Here is an 18,418-nt window from a genome sequence, read left to right as displayed (position 1 = left end):
TGTGAGCTCCTCAGCATACCTTTCTTGTCCTTCTTCCTGGGCAACTTTGCTTTCCTAGGGGCTGTCCAAAAAAGCTTTTTTTTTTCTTCCTAGAACCAAAAAAATTTTTTATTTCATTCTGAATAAAAGACGGAACAGATAGAACTCTCGGATATCCTGAAAACAATGTCATCGCTATGGCAAAATTTCACAGAAATCATTGCACAGAGTGTGGGGACCAAGCCTGGTCCCAAACCAGCTGTGAAGGCTGCCTCTCTGGGGAGGGGCATTAAGGAGACGGTAGCCAGGCACAGGTGGTGGCTGTGCCCCTGTGATAAGCCCTGTTGGGTCCCCAAGGACTGGCTCAGCACCTGGCCTTCAGCTACCACCACATAACTGCAGCCAGGGACTGGGAGGGATCGCCTTCTCAAGGTCCCTCCGTGGGCGAGCCTTTCCAGCTGTGTGCCCCACATTCCCTGCTTGCAGTGGTATTGGTAGAAATTCCACCGTTGGAACTGCTTCACCTCCAGCCCATCCTGCAGGAGGACCCTGTCCAGAAGCTCCCAGTCCTTGCTTCCCCCTGGTCACAGAGCTCCTCAGTGTTCGTGCCTCTGATGTGTTCAAAGTTTGACTCGTAGATCCCAAAGAGGCCAAAGCCATTTACCTCCCAGGAATGGTGTGGGTCCCCCAGAGAGCTCCTGCAGGCATGATTATAGGGGCAAAGGCCAGCTTGCCCTCCATGCATTGTTTATAGATGCCCACAAAACCTTTTAAGAAAATTCTTGACCTCTCCTCTAACACTTCCACAAAATCAAGAGATTTGGATGATTTACATACATTTTATAAGGACATTGTAAGGAAATTGTGGCCCACCTATGGCCTGTGCAGTTTTCCTTGTGGGAAGGCAGCATATTGTGACCATTTAGATGGAAAGCTGGCTTCGAGGTTCAAATCTTTGCTCCACCATCTAACACAGTGTGGTCCCTTTGTGTATCCTGGTGCTTGTCTCTAAAATACAGTGGAAAAAAGGCTTACCTAATTGGGTAATGAACTGATATACGCAGAGTACTTCCTTGGAGTGACCAGTGCATACATAGTGCTAAATAAGTGTCAGATGGTCATTGCACACATTTAAAACATTTGGAAGCACTGGATGTGAAACCATTTTCTAGTCAAATATGAGTGTTCAAACTCCTTATGTTGAACGTAATTCCTTGTGTTAAAATGGCCCTTCTCATAGACTGAGGCCCTGCCTGTTTCAGTCTTCTAGATAGACTAGTTTCTGCCTTTAGGGGGCATTTTGTGGAATTTTCTGATATAGTCAAGTCTTCAGAAATTATTTTGGCCTTTAAAAGAATGCATTTTACTCGTTGGCTTTGGGCCCAAGTTGTCTCTCTTGGCATTTGCTAACTACTTCACAGTTCCTATAAGGAAAAATGGCTTTGCTCATAGCTTCTGCTGAAGAGAAAGTTCTCTGAGGACTTCGTGACCTCTCTTCTCTCATCTCCCTGAGGTGGCTGATTTGGTTAGGGTGGGATACTAGAAGCTCCTTCTTTCATGGCCTTCTGTGGGGGAAAAAAAATGAACTGGACCTGTTTGATTCTCTTAAGAATTTTAATTTGGGAAATAAGGGAAAAGCAGTTAAGAGCTCCAGCTGAAAGAATGACATAATTGATTCAAGGACAGTGAAAGGGCGCCACCAGTCAGTGACATGGCAGCAAACCTTCTGAGTAAGCAGTGGTTCTGACAGCAAGAATTGATACAAAATAAAAGAAAACAGAGCAGTTGAAAGTGAGAGAGAGAAAAAAGTAAACACTCAGAATCCAAGTTGCGTTGATGGCGGTGGTCCAGAGAGAAGATCCCAGGTTGGTCGGGCTATGCCACAAGTTCTCTGTTGTGACACACATTGTTTGCTTTTCTTTTCTGAGTTCTTTCTGATTGTATTCTCATTATTTGAGTCTTCGTTTCTTGTATTCAGAAAGGCCCTAGTTTATATAAGTTGTGTAGTATATATAGTCTTTCTCATTCTCATTTCTGAAGGGTTTCCCTCATTTTGTTCCCAATGCCTCAAAGGTCTTCTCTGTGGTTTACAGTGATATAAATTTAGCTTATGTTTTTGGGCCCTTATTCAGGCCCCACATTCCATGCATGCTGTGTTTTCCTGATGATTTCAACATGTTTTTTGTTTGTTTTGTTTTGTTTTGTTTTGTTTTGAGTTTGTCTTCCATTGGACTCCTTTGGAGTGTGTAATCTGGACCCCTCAGTTCATATGCCAGATGTGATGTGATGGTGACCTCTCTCCATTAGAGGCCACAGGCCTTTTAGGACAACTGTCACATCTTGGTGTGTTATATGGCATGTTGGACTGTGCTGAGTGAATGATAGATGCAAGTCCTGGGGCATTTCTTGTGGCATTTCTTTCAGCTGTTGTGATCCTGGTTTATCTTGGGACACAAAAAAAGAGGTTTTAGCCCCTCCTTAGACTGAGTCTTGTTTTACTTTAAGAAGAACTATTTTGGATGCCTGGGTGGCTCAGTTGGGTAAGTGTGACTTCTGCTCAGGTCATGATCTCACAGCTCGTGGGTTCAAGCCCCACATTAGGCTCTGTGCTTACAGCTCAGGGCCTGGAGCCTGCTTCAGATTCTATGTCTCCCTCTCTCTCTGCCCCTCCCCACTCATGCTCTGTCTCTGTCTCAAAAAAATGTTAAAAAAATTATTTTAAAGGAAATAAATATTAAAGCATTTGAGAGAAATGAGAGGCACATAGTAACTCTTGGCTTTCTTTGGTTGGCAGCTAAGTTTCTCATTTGTGCTGTGAAATGGTGATGCTCCAATGGCAAAAGGGCGGGAAAGCTCACATTCATTAGCCAGATGAACACCTGACACCTCAGTCCTTACTAGTATTTACTTTGGGCCTTAAGCATATACTGTGGTTAACACGGTAGCTTGTCTTGACATTATCTCCTCTTTCTTAGAACATTTTGGAAACCAGTTTGAATGCCAAGTTACTATATTCAGTACCAGAATGTTTGGATAATATTGCTTTGTCATTGAGCTTACATCCCTGATCTGTAAAAACAATCCTTGCCAGTAGTGTTTTCATGCCTGTATTTTAACCCCAAGGCTACCTTATTTTTCTAAAAAGAGAAAAAAAAGAATCCTGATGTATTAGTTTGCTAGGGCTGCCGTGACAAACTTCCACAGACTGGGTTGGGTGGCTTACACAACAGGAATTTATTGTCTTACTGCCCTGGAGGCTGGGAGTCCAAAATCGAGGTGTGAGCAGGGTTAGTTCTTTTTGAAGGCTGTGAGGGAAGCCTCTGTTCCAGGCGTTCCTCTCTAGCTTGTAGATGGCCGTTTTCTTCCTTGCCTCGCCACCTCATCTTCCCTCTGTGTGTGTGTGTGTTCGAACTTTGCCCTTCTGTAAGGACACCTGTCATGCTGGATTAGGGCCCCCCCTCCCGCCCCCAGTAACCCCACTTTAACTTGATTATACCTGTAAAGACTCCCTAAGTAAGATCACATTCTGAGATCCGGAGGGTTAGGACTGTACTATGTAAACGGGGCGGGGGTGGGCCACAATTGAACTCCTAACACGGGGCAATGAAAATGCTCTACTGATGTTAAGCACTTACAAAGCAGACTTTCTTCACTTTGAAGCCAAGAAGTTTTGAAGGTGATTGCTATCCTTGGGGATGTTTTTGCACGTGGGCCCCGACTCATTAGGTTGAGACCCTGAAATCTTATCAGTTGTTGGCACAGTTTCCAGAAATTCTTTAAAGAAGTACCATCATCTCTTGTTTGGATCGGGCAGTAGCCTCCTAACTTGTTTTCCCTTTTCCCCTCTTGTCCATCTTCAATGTGTTCTTGACACAGCATCCAGAGTGATGCTGTTAAATATTCGATCATGTCCCTCCTCAGACCCCTCCAGAAGCTCCCCATCTTGCTTGTAATAGATGCTCAGGTCCTTTCTGAACTGCTCCCCATTGTCTTTGACCTTCTTGCCTTTTGCTCTGTCTGCACCTCAGTCAGCATCAGCAGTACTAGCCTTTTGCTGTCCTACACCAGGTCTGTTCATGACTGTGCCCTCTGTCTGGAAAGTCTTCTCTGCAGTTATCCATGTGGCTTGCTTCTTGCATCATTCAAGTCTTTGCTTCGATACCATCTTTTCTGTGCCATCTGCTCAGATCTGTTCAAGCTCTCCCCAGATGTTCCCATTTTCCTAACCTTTCTTCAGTTTTCTCCATGGCTCTTACCTGCTTACCAATGTCCTATGTAATTTATGTTTTATTATTTGTCTTCTCTATTCCCTTTCTACTTCTCCCCTCTCGCTTTGGCCTGTCACCCACTCTCACTCCAGTTGGTGTGATTTATTTGTTGCAGTATGCTCTGTGTCTAGAACACTGTGCCTGGCAAATGTTTGGGTAAATGAGTAGAATGTGGATGTGTAGAATGAAGAACGGGGACGCTGAGAAAGGAACACTGGAATTCTGGCCACTTGGATTCCTGGAAGTATAGGAATGAGATGAAGGCAGATGGGATGAAGGACAACTTAAAGGAATTAATAAATGTAAAGTGGTCAGGAGAGTACCTGACATTATAAGGTATGGTAGGCAGATTAATGGCCCTCCAAAGAGGTCTCTTCCTATTCCTGGAACTTGTGAGTATGTTATTTTACATGGCAAAGGGGACTTTGCAGATGAGATGAAAGGCCTTGTGGTGGTGAGATTATCCTGGGTTAGGATGGTGGTCTTTAAGAGTCCAAGAAGCTGTGTGACAGAAGGAGGTCAGAATGATGTGACTGGGGGATGGTGGCTGTGAGCCAAGGAATTTGGGCACCTCTAGAGCCTCGAGAAGGCGAGGGAACAGTTTTCCCCTCGAGCCTCCAGAAGAAATGCATCCCCGTGAGACCCGTTTTGGCCTTCTGACGTCCAGGCCAAAGGTTCCAAAAAATCTTTATTATTTATAAGATAATAAATTTGTGGTGTTGTAAGCCACTACATTTATAGTGATTAGTTACAGCAGCAGCAGAAAACTCATACATTTAAGTGTCAACTAATTGTTCCGTTCTCACTATAAGATTTTCTTTGAACAACCAATTCTGTGGCCCAAGACAGTTTGAAAACTGGTAGGCTGGGTGATCGCTAGCAATCTCTGCTCAGTGACAGGTACTCTCTCTGTACACAGAACCTAGCCCGAGTAGACCCTTTGCACTGCTGAATGTGTGCAGTGCAGTTGAAGCTTGGAAGAAGGTGTAGCGAAGATTGGGGTGGTGGTCTCCAGTGTGGACCTGCCTGTGGGATTCTTTGCAGTGTTCAGATCCCTCCCTTTGAAAGTACTCTCTTTGTAATTATTTTGGCTAACAGAATCTGGCTGTCTGTTAATGTGCCATGTTGGGTCTTGAGTCTTACACTCCAAGTTTGTGCATTTTTTTCCTGAGGCACGTGCATCATTGTGGACTCACCTTATTTTCCTTGACTTCATAAATTTGTCAATTTAGGTCTAGAATATTCTAGTGACTTTAGATGGTGCTTTTCCTACGATTAAGAAGACCTTACACTCCAGTTGGGCTGGAATTGGAGAGTTAGGGCCAGGAATGTCTTAATGTAACAGTTCCAGAGACCAGGCTGGCCCTTGAGCTGTTGTTGGAACAGCCTGTGATTTGGCCTTCAGGGCTGCATTTTGGACTTGTGAGATGTTTGCATTATTTTAAAAAATCTACAAAGAGAGTCGTTAACCTTCTTATTTGACTCCTATAGAGAGGCCATAATGCTTTTTTAGTATGTAGCGCTGCTGCCAGTTTTGTAAATCTGGAAAACAGAAGGAAAATATGAAGCCAGTTTACAGATCTAGAGGAATTTTGTTTCATTTCCAAGTTGAGTTGGGTTAACATCGGCATTATTTCCTTGGCATGAATCTGGCATGAAAGATATGAAGTTCTTAGAGTCTGTACCCTGTTCCTCTCTAAATAAAACACTGAAGAATTTTGGTACGTGTTTTGATGTGCAGAATGGGTGGCAGACCTTCTCTTGGCAGAGCTTTTGCATATTTGATAAACTAGTTACTTGGGTCTCTACATGCAAAGGAATGTGAACATCTAGGTGCAGTTTGCCTATTTGAAAAAAGGCTTTAGCATCCGATATGGCTTGTGCAGTCTTATATTTCAAATTTAATGAGTAAGAAAGGCACATTTGTTTGCTGTTTCATTTTTCTTCTCAAGCCCAGAATTAGAGAACATGCCACATTTCCTTAGGCGTCCCCATTCGTGCTTCGGTTGACAGTGTGGGGAGTTGCTGGAGATAGTGGTTATGACCTTATTACCAGAGCCAGGCTGGGTCAGGTAGAGCAGTCGAACAGAGAGTTTTCCCATTCACCTCCTTCGTGACTCAGACTTCACGGTCATAACTGAAAACTGGTTAATAGGTGGGCATTCTGCAAAAGATAGTTTTCTCATCTGTATCATCAGCAAGGGTGAGCTTTGGCAATTTGGGCCAGTGTCTGGAGGCTCTCCAAACCTGGATTTAAAATGTGGTTGGATCTCTACGTGTGCTACATCTCAAACTCCTCAGATCTCAAATGTAACTCCTCATCTCTCACACTGCTCTTAGCCCTGGGAAGAGTTATATGCCTCTGCTTCTTCCTATTTGTCTGTGGATTGAAGACGTAAAAATTCTAGTCTGGGCGACTCTGAGCCCAGGTTCATTTGAAAGAGTGCAAATCACATGAATTCTTTTACATTAGTTGTGCTTTTTTTTTTTTTTTTCACACCTTGAAGGTATTTCATTCACGGTAGTCAGGAATTAGTAGACAGGAAAGGGTGGGAGCGTGGAGCCACATGATTGTGAGTTTTCCATTTAGTTAGAATCTGCATTAGAGCTGTTCAGATAATTGGGTGAGATCTGGACAAGAGAATAATGTTCTGTCTTCTGAAAGTCAGAATGATGTAACGGAAGGGACATTGGTAGAAGCTTGAGAGACTAGGGAAGGGATCCTTTGCCTCCAGGACTTATTACCAGCAGTCTAAAGAGGTCTGTGACCTTGATCAAGTCGCTAACCTGTCTCTGAACCTACTTAACCCATTTGTAAAATAATGTGACACCAGGGGCACCTGGATGGCTCAGTTGGTTAAGCGTCCAACTCTTGGTTTCAGCTTGGGTCATGATCTCAAGGTTCATGGGTTTGAGCCCTGCATCAGGCTCTGCACTGGCATCTTGGAACCTGCTTGGGATTCTCTGTCTTCCTCGCTCTCTATGCCTCCCCCACCTGCACTCTTGCATGTGCTTCCTCTCTCTCCCTCTCTCTCTCAAAAATAAAGTAAACTTAAAAAAAGTGACACCAACACCTACTCTCCAGGCTGATGATAAGGAGTAAATGAAGTAATATTCGTAAGTAGTAAACAAAGAGTAGGCACTCAGTAAAGGCATTCCCATCCAGTGGGCCCCTCACCATCTTCCCCCAATAGAGGAATGTTGCTAGCTTTTGTAACTTGAAAACTAAAGACTGGTTGAGATTCAGTGATACCGGAAAGAGAAAACATTATCCTTTGCATAAAACATCTTTGTGCTTCTTTAATGGACTGTACTAAATATAGTGAACTATCTCATGATTTCATATTATGTTTGAAAAGGCAGAAGATGTCTATGGAGGTATAAACTACATGGGAGAATAAATAAGTTTAAAATATACTAAATAAACATGATACATTTGTGATTCTTGAATGGAGTTTGGTGTGGTCAAATTTTTAAACAATAAAAATTTTGCCTCATGAATTCTAATAACACCAGAAAAAAGTCAACAGAAAGAAAAATTATTTATTCTAAAATAAAGTATTGGGGCACCTGGGTGGCTTAGTTGGCTGAATGTGTGACTTCAGCTTAGGGCATGATCTTGTGGTTTGTGAGTTTGAGCCCCACATCGCGGTCGCTGCTGTCAGCGAAGAGCCCGCTTCATATCCTCTGTCTCCTTGTCTCCCTGCCCCTCCCCTGCTTGCTTGCTTTATCAAGAAAATAAACAAACATTAAAAATATGTATGTATGTATTTAAAATAAAGTTTTAACATAACTACAATACTTAGCACTTAATGAGAGAAAAGCATGCTCTTTACCCAGGGAGAAATCTCATATTGGCTGTGCAAATGAACCCAAATTTAATCTGCTGTTATAAACATTTTAAGCTAAAATGAAATTAGGTATTATGAAATATTAAAAAATTTGATAGATTAAGTTTTTTACTTTCTAGAGAGCCTCCTGCCATGACCATATGAAACATGGTCTTCAAAGTATATTTTGACCTAGTGATTTGGATCAAATACCGCAGGAAACAGCTCCAGAGGGGAAAAATACAACTTATGCCAGTGTTTGTACATATTATATAAATAATCTATATAAAATGAGTATAATGCATAAGTAAATATACACATATAAACACATATATATGTACATATACACATAAATGGAACCAATGTACACGCCTCTGTTGAGAACTGACAAAGCAAACGTTAGTAAAATGGAATAATAAAGTTATTAAAAATGGTAATAAACCCACACACTATTAACATCTGGAAGTAGGTGCATGAGATACAAAAGAAAAATCCTATTGTGGTCCCTGTTTCAGGGATATAGTGACGCACAAGACTGTCAGTTACTGCCTCAGGGACACGACGTGATATTGTACAGTGGGAAAATAGATAATCCTGAGTGAGTTCTGACTATATAAGATAGTTTCAGATAATAAGTGCTACAAGGAAAATAAAGCAGCATTAGAATAGAGAGGGATTAAGGACCACGGGTGACCTTATTTTGGAGAGGATGGTAGGGAGGATGGCTCCATCAGAGACAGATGGACTGAGCCATCAGGGTTGAGAACCAGCCTGGTGAGGGTGGGGGTAGGGGAAGAGTGTTTCAGGTGAGGGAGTAGCAATTTTAAGGGTGTCAGACTGGAGTGAGTTTGGCATGTGTGACCCAAGAGCACGCCAGTGTGGTTAAGCCTTGGAGAATAATTATATGTTTGCCTGGATGACGATGGAAAAAAGTTACTTTGGAATGGACTAAATTGCTAGGTTTTACTCTTTTATGGTTTTAAAGATTTTATTTTTAATTGTGAAATTATGGCAAAAGTGAAACAAACGTACATTTTAAATAAGAATGTTAAAGCAAGTATCTGTAGACTCACCCCTAGGTTATGAGCTAAAATCCCTTCAATCCCTTCGTCCCTTTGCATTGCTCTCCTTTGCCTCCAGTGGTAAACATTGTGTGACTTTTGAGATAATGATTCCCTTGCTTTTCTATAATTTTGTGACCTATATATGCAACCCAGAATATAGTTTAGTGTAGCTTATTTTGAACTTTCTATGAGAGAATCGTACTGTGTGCATTTTTTCTGTGTGACTTGCTTCTTTCTGTCCAAGTTGTGAGATTCATGTGTGTTGACTTGTGAATTGATAGTTATTTTTACTCTATGGTGTATGAATGTAGTATAATTTTCAGTTCTGTTGTTACTTGGTACTTGTTTTTTCCAGTTTTTGCTATTATTATGATCATTCTGTTATGGGTTTTCTAGTATATGTCTACAAGTGCACATGTGTAAGAGTTTTTCTTGGGAATTTACCTAGAAGGACAATTTTGGGGTTGTAGGGTATCATCAAGTTTACTAGAAAATGCCAAAGTACTTAAAGAGTAAGTGTACCAATTTTTACTCTTAGCTAACAGTATGCGAGGATTTGTGTTGCTCCAAACACAGAATTACACCAACACCTGGACTTACCAGGCTAATTTTTGCCAGTCTGGTAAGTGTATTGAAGTATGTTGAGCTTTTCATTTTCATTACCACTAATGAGTCTGAGCACCCTTTTCATGTGGTTATAGGCCATTTAGATTTCCTTCAGTTCCTTTTGTGAAGGGCCTGTTGAAGTGTTTTGTTCAGTTTTTTTTTTCAATTAGAATTTCTGCCTTCATTGATTTATAGCTGTTACTTACATCTCCTGGGTGTGTGCTTATCTTCACTTTTTTAATGTCTTAAGCATTTTTCAAGTTTAACACAGTCAAATTTTACTAACCTTTCTGTATTAATTATCTGTTGCCTTGTAACAAATCATCCCCAAACGTAGTGGCTTAAACAGCAGCCATTTATTTATTTTAGTCTGGACTCAAGTTCATCTGGATTACCTCCTTCATAAAAGGCAGGAAAGCTTTGCTTCTGCAGGTTGGCTGCCTGACCCATGGGGCAGGGCGGGGGGGGGGGTGGGGACACTGGGCCACTAGTCTTTCACCAACTAGCAGGCTAGCTTGGGCTTGTTCACACAGAAGCCAGAGGGTTCTAAATTTCGTGAGATGGAGGTTCTCAATTGGCACAGTGTTACTTTCACCACATCCTGCTGGCTCTAAGGCCAGCCTACATTCAAGGTGTGGGAAGAGAGACTCTACCTATTGCTGGAGGAGCTGCAGAGTCCACATTGAAAAGAGAGGTGCCTACAGGGACAGATGGAGAATTGTCACCATGCTTGCAGTCCATCACATTTTACATTATGGTGTGTGCTTTTGTTCCATATGCTAAGAGTAAGAAGTTATAATCTTGTATCATCCTCTAAAAGTGTTGTGGTTTTTACCTTTTGCATTTCGGTCTTTCAGTTTGTTTTTTATTTTAAAGAGAAAAAGGATTTGAGAAAAGCGAACTAAACATGAATTAGATAGAGGAAGAATGACATTTGAAAAGCCGCGATAGCGAGAGATGTTGATAACGAGGGAGGCTATGCACGTGTGGGGGCAGGGTGTCTCTGTACCTTCTGCCCAGTTTTGCTGGGAATCTAAAATTTATCTAAAAAATATAGTCTGTTAAGAAAATTAAGCAAAACCAAACCATGACAGTAGCTGAAAGAGCTGGGGAGCATTGTCAGAAAGTTTGGGAAGTGAGAGAAAGCAGCTTGTCCAGGAGGGTATTGGGGAGCTTTGTACTTAATGATTTGAGGTAAAGAGTTGGTAAAAGAAAAAAAAAAAATCAGGTAGTAGCATTTTATAATGTAAAAATAATCTTTTGCTTTTATTCCTTGTTTAGTCAATGACTAAAAGAGAAAATTGCTTCTACTATCTCATTAAAAACAGTCCTCAGTTTTGACATTCTTGGCTTCTCTTTCTTGTCTACATTTATCTTTTGTGTGAGTACTCTGGCCAGCAGTTATAGATTGTGTTTTATTTTTTTCAACTTCTTAATCTGCTTGACATGAAACTTTAACACAGTCTGTCGATATTCACGGTGTGGGAGTCAGGGAACAGCTTCTTAAAAGGTGCTTTAGACCGGTGGCAGGATTGTATCCAGGCCAGGGCATGGCTTTGTGCAAATAGCTCTGGAATAGAATCGAGCCTTTGCTGTTGTAGTAGCTGTGCAACTGTGTAAATTGTTTAACATCTCTGAGCTTTAGCACCCCACTGTAAAATGAAGATAATCTTTATTTTATATAAGAGTATTGAATGAGATATACACAGCATGTGCTATGGCCCATAAAATAAATGTTACCCTATTTTAGAAGTAGAATTTTCCATCATTTTCTTATTTTTTCTATCTTTGTATATACTTCCCTTTATTTAATTTTTTAAATTGGGGAATGACTGGATTAGTATCAACATAGTGATTCGGTATTTATATACATTATGAAATGGTCACTACAATACACCTAGTTACTAGCTGTCACCATACAAAATTACTACAATGTTATTGACTACATTGCCTGTGCTGTACTTTACACTCCTGTGTCTTACTTATTTCATCATTGGAAGATTGTACTTCTTAATTCCCTTCATCTATTTCATCCTTCTCCCAACCCCCTTCCCTTGGGCTATCATCACTTTATTCTCTGTATCTGTGAGTCTGTTTCTGTTTTGCTTTTTGTTTGGTTTGTTTCTTAGATTCCACATGTAAATGAAATCATATGGTATTTGTCTTCCTCTGTCTGACTTATTTCATGTTACATAATGCCCTCTAGATTTCTCCATGTTGTCACAAATGGCAAGATTTCCTTCCTTTTTTATGGCTGGGTAATATTTCATTGTGTATACATACCACATTTTCTTGATCTGTTCTTCTACCAATGGGCATTTAGGTTGCTTCCGTATCTTGGCTATCGTAAATGATACTGCAATGTAGTTTTCTACTATTTTCTATTAATCTCCAATAAAAAAAGATAAGAATGTGTAGGTCTTTGCAGAATGAATTCTTTCCATCATTTAAGCTTGGCCTTCAGCTACCTCCTGATGCTGTTTTCTATGAAAACTCTTTGATACTTCTGTGCTTCTCTGGCTGGAGTTTGCCAGTCAGTTAAGGGCATCTGGCCGGCTGACTTTGAGCTTTGATATTTTTATATTTGAAACCGTGGCATTCAGCCAGTTCTCCTCCAGCGCTGGGAGATACCATCAGGTGTATGTATTCCTAATCATAGCCTGAACTTTTGAATCGGGCAAGTTCTGACCTGAGTGAGCAGATAAAGAGAAAGAGCTTTGGGGAACAATGTGAAGCAGTTATATCTCTGAGGAAGAAGAGGGTGGGGGAGGGAGTAAACATGTCTCCAGCACCTGTTCCGTGCCAGAGTGTAGAAGGGAAGACAGAAACATCCCAGAGCATGCCAGATTGAGGGTGATGGGCCCCTTGGCAAAGGAGTTGGGTTGTGCCTCCTCTTGGGTTGGGTGAAGAGCCCTACAGCTCTAGTGACCTTAGGATGAATACATTTCTTCTAAGCCTGGACTGAAAACAAGTTCCCAGGTAATCATTAAATCTTTCTTCCTAGGTCTTTCAGCAGCCCAGCGGAAGTTTGCACATTCACTCCGAGACTTTAAATTTGAGTTCATCGGTGACGCAGAGACAGATGATGAACGCTGCATAGGTATGTAACAGTGAGGTTTTGGTTTATTCTCCTTTGCTTTGGCTACCAAATAATCGTAACTTTCTCTTTATAGATGCTTCCTTACGTGAATTTTCTAATTTTTTGAAGAATCTGGAAGAACAAAGAGAAATTATGGTGAGTTGTGGGATGTGAATTAGTAAATTGAACTTCAAGCAGAGAAAATCTGGGTCTAGAAGCTGGTTCTGGTAGAAGTTTTGATGCATTTATCTGCGGATGAAGTAACACTTAGCAGTGGAGAGCCCTGGATGAGGTTTCAGGAGCCTGGATTTCTAGTTCCACAGTGGTGCTGACTGTGGTGAGATCTTAGACAAGTTGCTGGACCTCTAGACCAAGGCCCGGTTTCTTTATCCATAAAGTAGTGGGTTGGACTATAGCAGTGCTTTCTAGATTTTTGTTAGCAGTGGAGCACTTTCATTTAAATTGAGTCTCAGGCAGAACATTGATGTACCTAGAAGATCAAGGCAGAAAATCTTATGTAGAGGCAGAGGGACAGCAGAGCAATGTTAGAGTCTGAATCATATTTTTATAGATTTTTAGGCTGTGTGGAGGGAGAGAATTTGGGCCAGGAAGTCCTTAGAATCCCTCTTTGCCTTGAGGTTCATGATCACAACAGTAAGAATAATAAGTACTTTCCATTGGGTGCTCTCCACATGCTTGATGCTATATGCTGAGTGCATTGAGTGGATGATTTTATTTAAAGAAATGCTCAGCAATGGATTTTGAGGGTATTGAGTAATAATTTCTCACTTTTCTTAAAAGCTTCTTTCCTAATGTCTGTGATTCATTCATTCAATAAAGATTTATAGGAGAATTGCTCCCAGATTATTATATATTATCTATTCTCACCAGATTTTACAGGCGTTAAAAAAAATGACAAACTGGCTTTTTTTGTACCCTTGAGAATGAGTCCTACCTAGAATTATGTTAAAGTATAAGTGTACCAGTGGGTTCAGAAGTGCTTATAATAATAATATTGAACATGATAACTAAGATAGTTAGCCTTTAGTGTGTGTCTGGTACAGGGATATCAACCCTATGATCAACCTATGATAGAGACTCTTTTATTGTCCCCTATTTTACACTTGAAACTGAGCCATAGTACCTTGCCCAAGATCACATGGTAGCTGAGAGGTAGAGCCAGAACCAGGCACTCTGAATCACCCACCATTTTGGTCAGCTTCCTAGATGTTACTCTAATTAATCTCTTTGGTGGTGGCGGTGGTGGGATTTCTGTCTAGTGTAGTTGCAGTAGGCGAAGAAGTAGTGGGAGGACACTGATTTTGATTTAAAAGTGACAGTGACATATGGCTTCTAAAAAACCCCAATATAATTTGCATTGTACCCTATATCCTGAGATGATTTGTTTATATTGTGAATACTGTAGAGGGCATGTGAAGGTACTGTGGTCCTGTTAGGTTTTTCTGGCACAGACTGACATCTTCAGCCATTATTTGTGTGATCCCGAGTCACTAATTTTTCAGCCATTTAAGAAAGTCTAAATGTGATAGTGGATAAAAATAATGCTATCACCTTTGTACTACATGTGGGTGTGTGGGTAGTGATGGAAGTGTGTGTACTCAGTTTATGTATTTAATAGTGTCAACTTTTTTGTTCCCAGCCCTCTTTGGTATTTAGTTGTATTTCTCCTGGGATCCTGAGCTTTCAGCAAATATACATTTGATCTCTGAGTGTTTCAATTACTGTTTAGAATCTGAGCACACAAAGGAAAACCAAGCAAGCTTCCTCATAGAAGTTGCATTCTAGGAAGGGAAGGTGATAAATAAACATGTACTATAGGTCAGGTAGCGTAAGTCCTACAAAATCAAATAAAGAGGGGCCTCTGGCGGCTCAGTTAAGCGTCCTACTTCAGCTCAGGTCATGATCTTGTGGGTTGTGAGTTCGAGCCCTGCTTCAGGCTCTCTGTTGTCATCTTAGGGTCTGCTTGGGATTCTCTCTCTGTCCCTCTCTCTCTGCCCCTCCCCAACTTGTGCGTTCTCGCTCTCTCTCAAAATAAATGTATAAACCTAAAAAAAAAAAAAACAAAAAAAAAAAACAAAAAAAATCAAAGTGAAGGAAAGTTAGTAGCCAAAGAGTCACAGAGTGGGGCAGGGTACTCCTATATGTAGGGTGGTGAGGAGAGGCCTGTACAGCTGAGAACTATGTGAGGCATCCTGACATTTAGGGGAAGAGTGTTAGGTGGACCCGTGCTGGATTTTATCACCACCAAAATACTGTGTAACTACTTCCTGTCTTGATGTCCTATTTCTGTTTTGTGTTCTTTGAGATGCACTGACTAGGTCAAAAAACTGGAATGTGGTCTTAGCTCCAGGCTGTCAGATGCAGATAGTGTGGTTCTCAGGGCTATTAATAGCTGGCATCTTGGTGTAATCTTCAGCTGTGTTGGGGGTTGATAGGGTCTTTTAGATAGGAAGGGGATGATAGGGCTGGGTTTCTGGTACAGGGTAGAAGTAGAAATAGGATGTTGTCTGTATAAGGCTGGAACCTCAGGGAGGAATGGGACAGTATGTTATAACACATTTGTGGGAACAGCGACTCCTGCATAGCAGGAAACTATTCAAAGCCAGAAGGCAGTTTGGTGGCGGGGGGTGGGGAGCAGCTATGACCAACCATAGAATTAAAAGGACACCTCATGCTTTTTTTTTTTTTTTTTAAAGCTTTTTGGTTTGGAAAAGTTTGAGCATGTACAAAAAGTGGAGAGAAAAATATGATTTTTTTAAAAAAAATTTTTTTAACATTTATTTGTTTTTGAGACAGAGAGCATGAACAGGGGAGGGTCAGAGAAAGAGGGAGACACAGAATCTGAAACAGGCTCCAGGCTCTGAGCCGTCAGCACAGAGCCCGACGCGGGGCTCGAACCCACGGACTGCGAGATCATGACCTGAGCTGAAGTCGGCCGCTTAACCAACTGAGCCACCCAGGCGCCCCGAGAAAAATATAATTAAACTACATGTACTCAGTATCCAGCTTCAGTAACCATTGCCACACAGCCAATCTTGTTTCTCCTATACTTCTCACTCCCCACTCCCATGCCCCCACAATTTGATAGAAAGCCCATTATATTGTTTCATGCATAAATATCCTACTACAGAGCTCTAAAAGGTTAACTCTCTTCCTGATCCACAGTGTCCTTCACACACCTAAAGACAAGCAAATCGTCATTCTTAATATTACAAGGAATTCGGCTATATTCAAAATTTCTGATACTCATTTAAAGTCTGCCCTCCCCCACAGCAGTTGGTTTGATTGAATCTGGATCCAAACACATTGCATTTGATAGATAAGTTTCTAAGTCTCTTTTAATCTGTAGGTTTTTCTTCCTTTTTTCCCTTACTAAGAATTTCTGATACTTTTCTATTAGCCTTAAAAGACCTTTAAAATAGTACTACTTCCTGAGTTATCAATGAGTTATAATAACAAAATTAATAATAAAAATGAAAATGTTTAGTATTTAACCCATATTGGTGTTCTTTGGGTCTTTCTGTCTAATCTCCATCATCAGGGGTCTCACTTTTTTGTAACCATGAAAATTGCATGGAATCACAGCTACCTTTTTAAAATTTTTTAAATTAATTAATTAATTTTTTATATTTTAGTGTTTATTTTTGAGAGAGAGAGAGAGAGAGAGACAGAGTGTGAGCAGGGGAGGGGCAGAGACAGAGGGAGACACAGAATCTGAAGCAGTCTCCAGGCTCTGAGCTGTCAGCACAGACCCCGACGTGGGGCTCAAACCCACAAACCGTGAGATCATGACCTAAGCTGAAGTCGGATGCTCAACCGACTGAGCCACCCAGGCGCCCCTAGCTACCTTTGTTTTAAATAGCTTTGAACACTTAGTAAAAGAAACTTTGATGCCTTACTAGACACTAGCCTTAAAGTTTTGAATAAGAAAAGATACCTTCCCTAGGAAGTGCTCAGTATGGCCTTAGAGAATAACTGGTAAAAAATGAATTAAAATATATTCTACTGGGGCACATGGTGGCTCAGTCAGTTAAGCATCTGACTCTTGATTTCTGCTCAGCTCATAATCTCACGGTTTGCGAGTTCAAGCCCAAAGTGAGGCTCTGTGCTGACAGCGTGAAGCCTGCTTGGGATTCTCTCTGCCCCTCTCTCTGCCCCTCTCCCACTTGTGTGCGCCCCCCCCCCCCAAATAAATAAACTTACAAAAAGTCTATTCTCCTGTGATAACACAAAGTTAGGTGGGGTTTCATGGAGTAGGGAGAGGTTAAGTCTGTGCTTATCAGGAAGGACTTTGTGGAAGAAGTTGTGTTTGAGATGGAGTTTGTGGAGCAGAGACACAAAGGAGGACCTTTGTGTGGTTTAACAAGTTCATACCTCTCCAACACGTGACATACAGATGAGGAAAGTCTTTAAGTAGCTAAGATAGAAGCCAGTGCATTCTGGGAAATTTTTAAAAACTCTTGTTTCGCTTACAATTATTATACATCAGCAGCAAAAAGCTACATATTAAGAAAAAGGAATGCAAAATCACAGCTCTAACATAGAGGTTGAAATATTCTAAACTTGGTTCTAAGAATTTAACAAAATCTTAGTGGTCGCTTAATCTTTAAAAACAGTTAGTGTTGGGACACCTTTGTGGCTCAGTTGGTTAAGCATCTGACACTTGGTTCCGGCTCAGGTCATGATCTCACACTTTGTGAGTTTGAGCCCTGTGTCGGGCTCTGTGCTGACAGCTCAGAGCCTGAAGCCTGCTTCAGATTTTGTGTCTCCCTCTCTCTCTGCCCCTCCCCCCACTCGTGCTCTGTCTCTCTCTCTCAAAAATAAATAAACATTCAAAAAAAAAAAAAAAAACCAAAAAACCAAAAACAATGAGTGTTTTCTGAAGTCCTAAATTAAATGTTGCACTGTAATAATTAGATGTTCATAATTAAGACTGAGTCATTAAAATGTGAAAAAATATTTTGATCTGTGTTTTAGAAGGCAAGGACCAGGGTAAAAAAAACTTTTTAAAAAGCTTTCCATTTTTTAAATAAATGTTAAAATAGGATGTTGGGTTTTAGGAATAAAGTCATCAGACTGGAAGCTCAACAATAAGGAACAAGTTCTTTGTTGGTTGTGAGCCATCAGGAATATGTATACACACATGACTAATCTGTATACCTCAGTAGGGTTAGATATAAATAGTTCAACAAATACTGTGTGTGCCCATACACTGTGCCAAGTGCTATAAAGATAAAGGCATAGTTCCTCCCTTTGCGTAGTTAGCCGTCCATTGGGAGAGATTACACAAAGCATGCTTTGTGGTAACAGAGTTATTGGGGAATTCAGGGAAGGCGTAGTAGAGATGTCCTTTCAGACCTCAGTTGACAGATGAGTAGGGGTTATCCAAGTAAGGAAAGATAGAAGTGAAGCACTAGTTTCTTCCGGGCAGACAGAATTTGGGGAAGAAGGAGGTATCTGTTTGTGTTATTTCCCACCAGTGTCTAGCTACATAGCTATTAAAGCCAGTTGTTGGGGAGGGAACTGGAAAGAAGGCTGGTCAGGAAGGCAGAGTGTCTCCCCCCAGCCCCT

General features: G+C 41.1%; 1 protein-coding gene across 4 annotated transcripts in view; it reads left to right on the top strand.

Moving 5' to 3' along the window:
* ARHGAP10 (Rho GTPase activating protein 10) overlaps positions 1-18,418 on the top strand; it is a 323,489-nt gene that overhangs the window by 67,860 nt on the left and 237,211 nt on the right. For all 4 annotated transcript variants that reach the window (XM_030312950.1, XM_030312949.1, XM_030312951.1 and 1 more), the window contains exons 2-3: positions 12,752-12,847; positions 12,921-12,982. In XM_030312950.1, the coding sequence (XP_030168810.1) occupies positions 12,752-12,847; positions 12,921-12,982 (158 nt within the window). The remainder of the gene's footprint in view (positions 1-12,751; positions 12,848-12,920; positions 12,983-18,418) is intronic.

This window comes from Lynx canadensis, chromosome B1 (genome assembly GCF_007474595.2).
Source record: "Lynx canadensis isolate LIC74 chromosome B1, mLynCan4.pri.v2, whole genome shotgun sequence".
Lineage (NCBI taxonomy): Eukaryota > Metazoa > Chordata > Mammalia > Carnivora > Felidae > Lynx > Lynx canadensis.
This window is presented reverse-complemented; position numbering and strand designations above follow the sequence as displayed.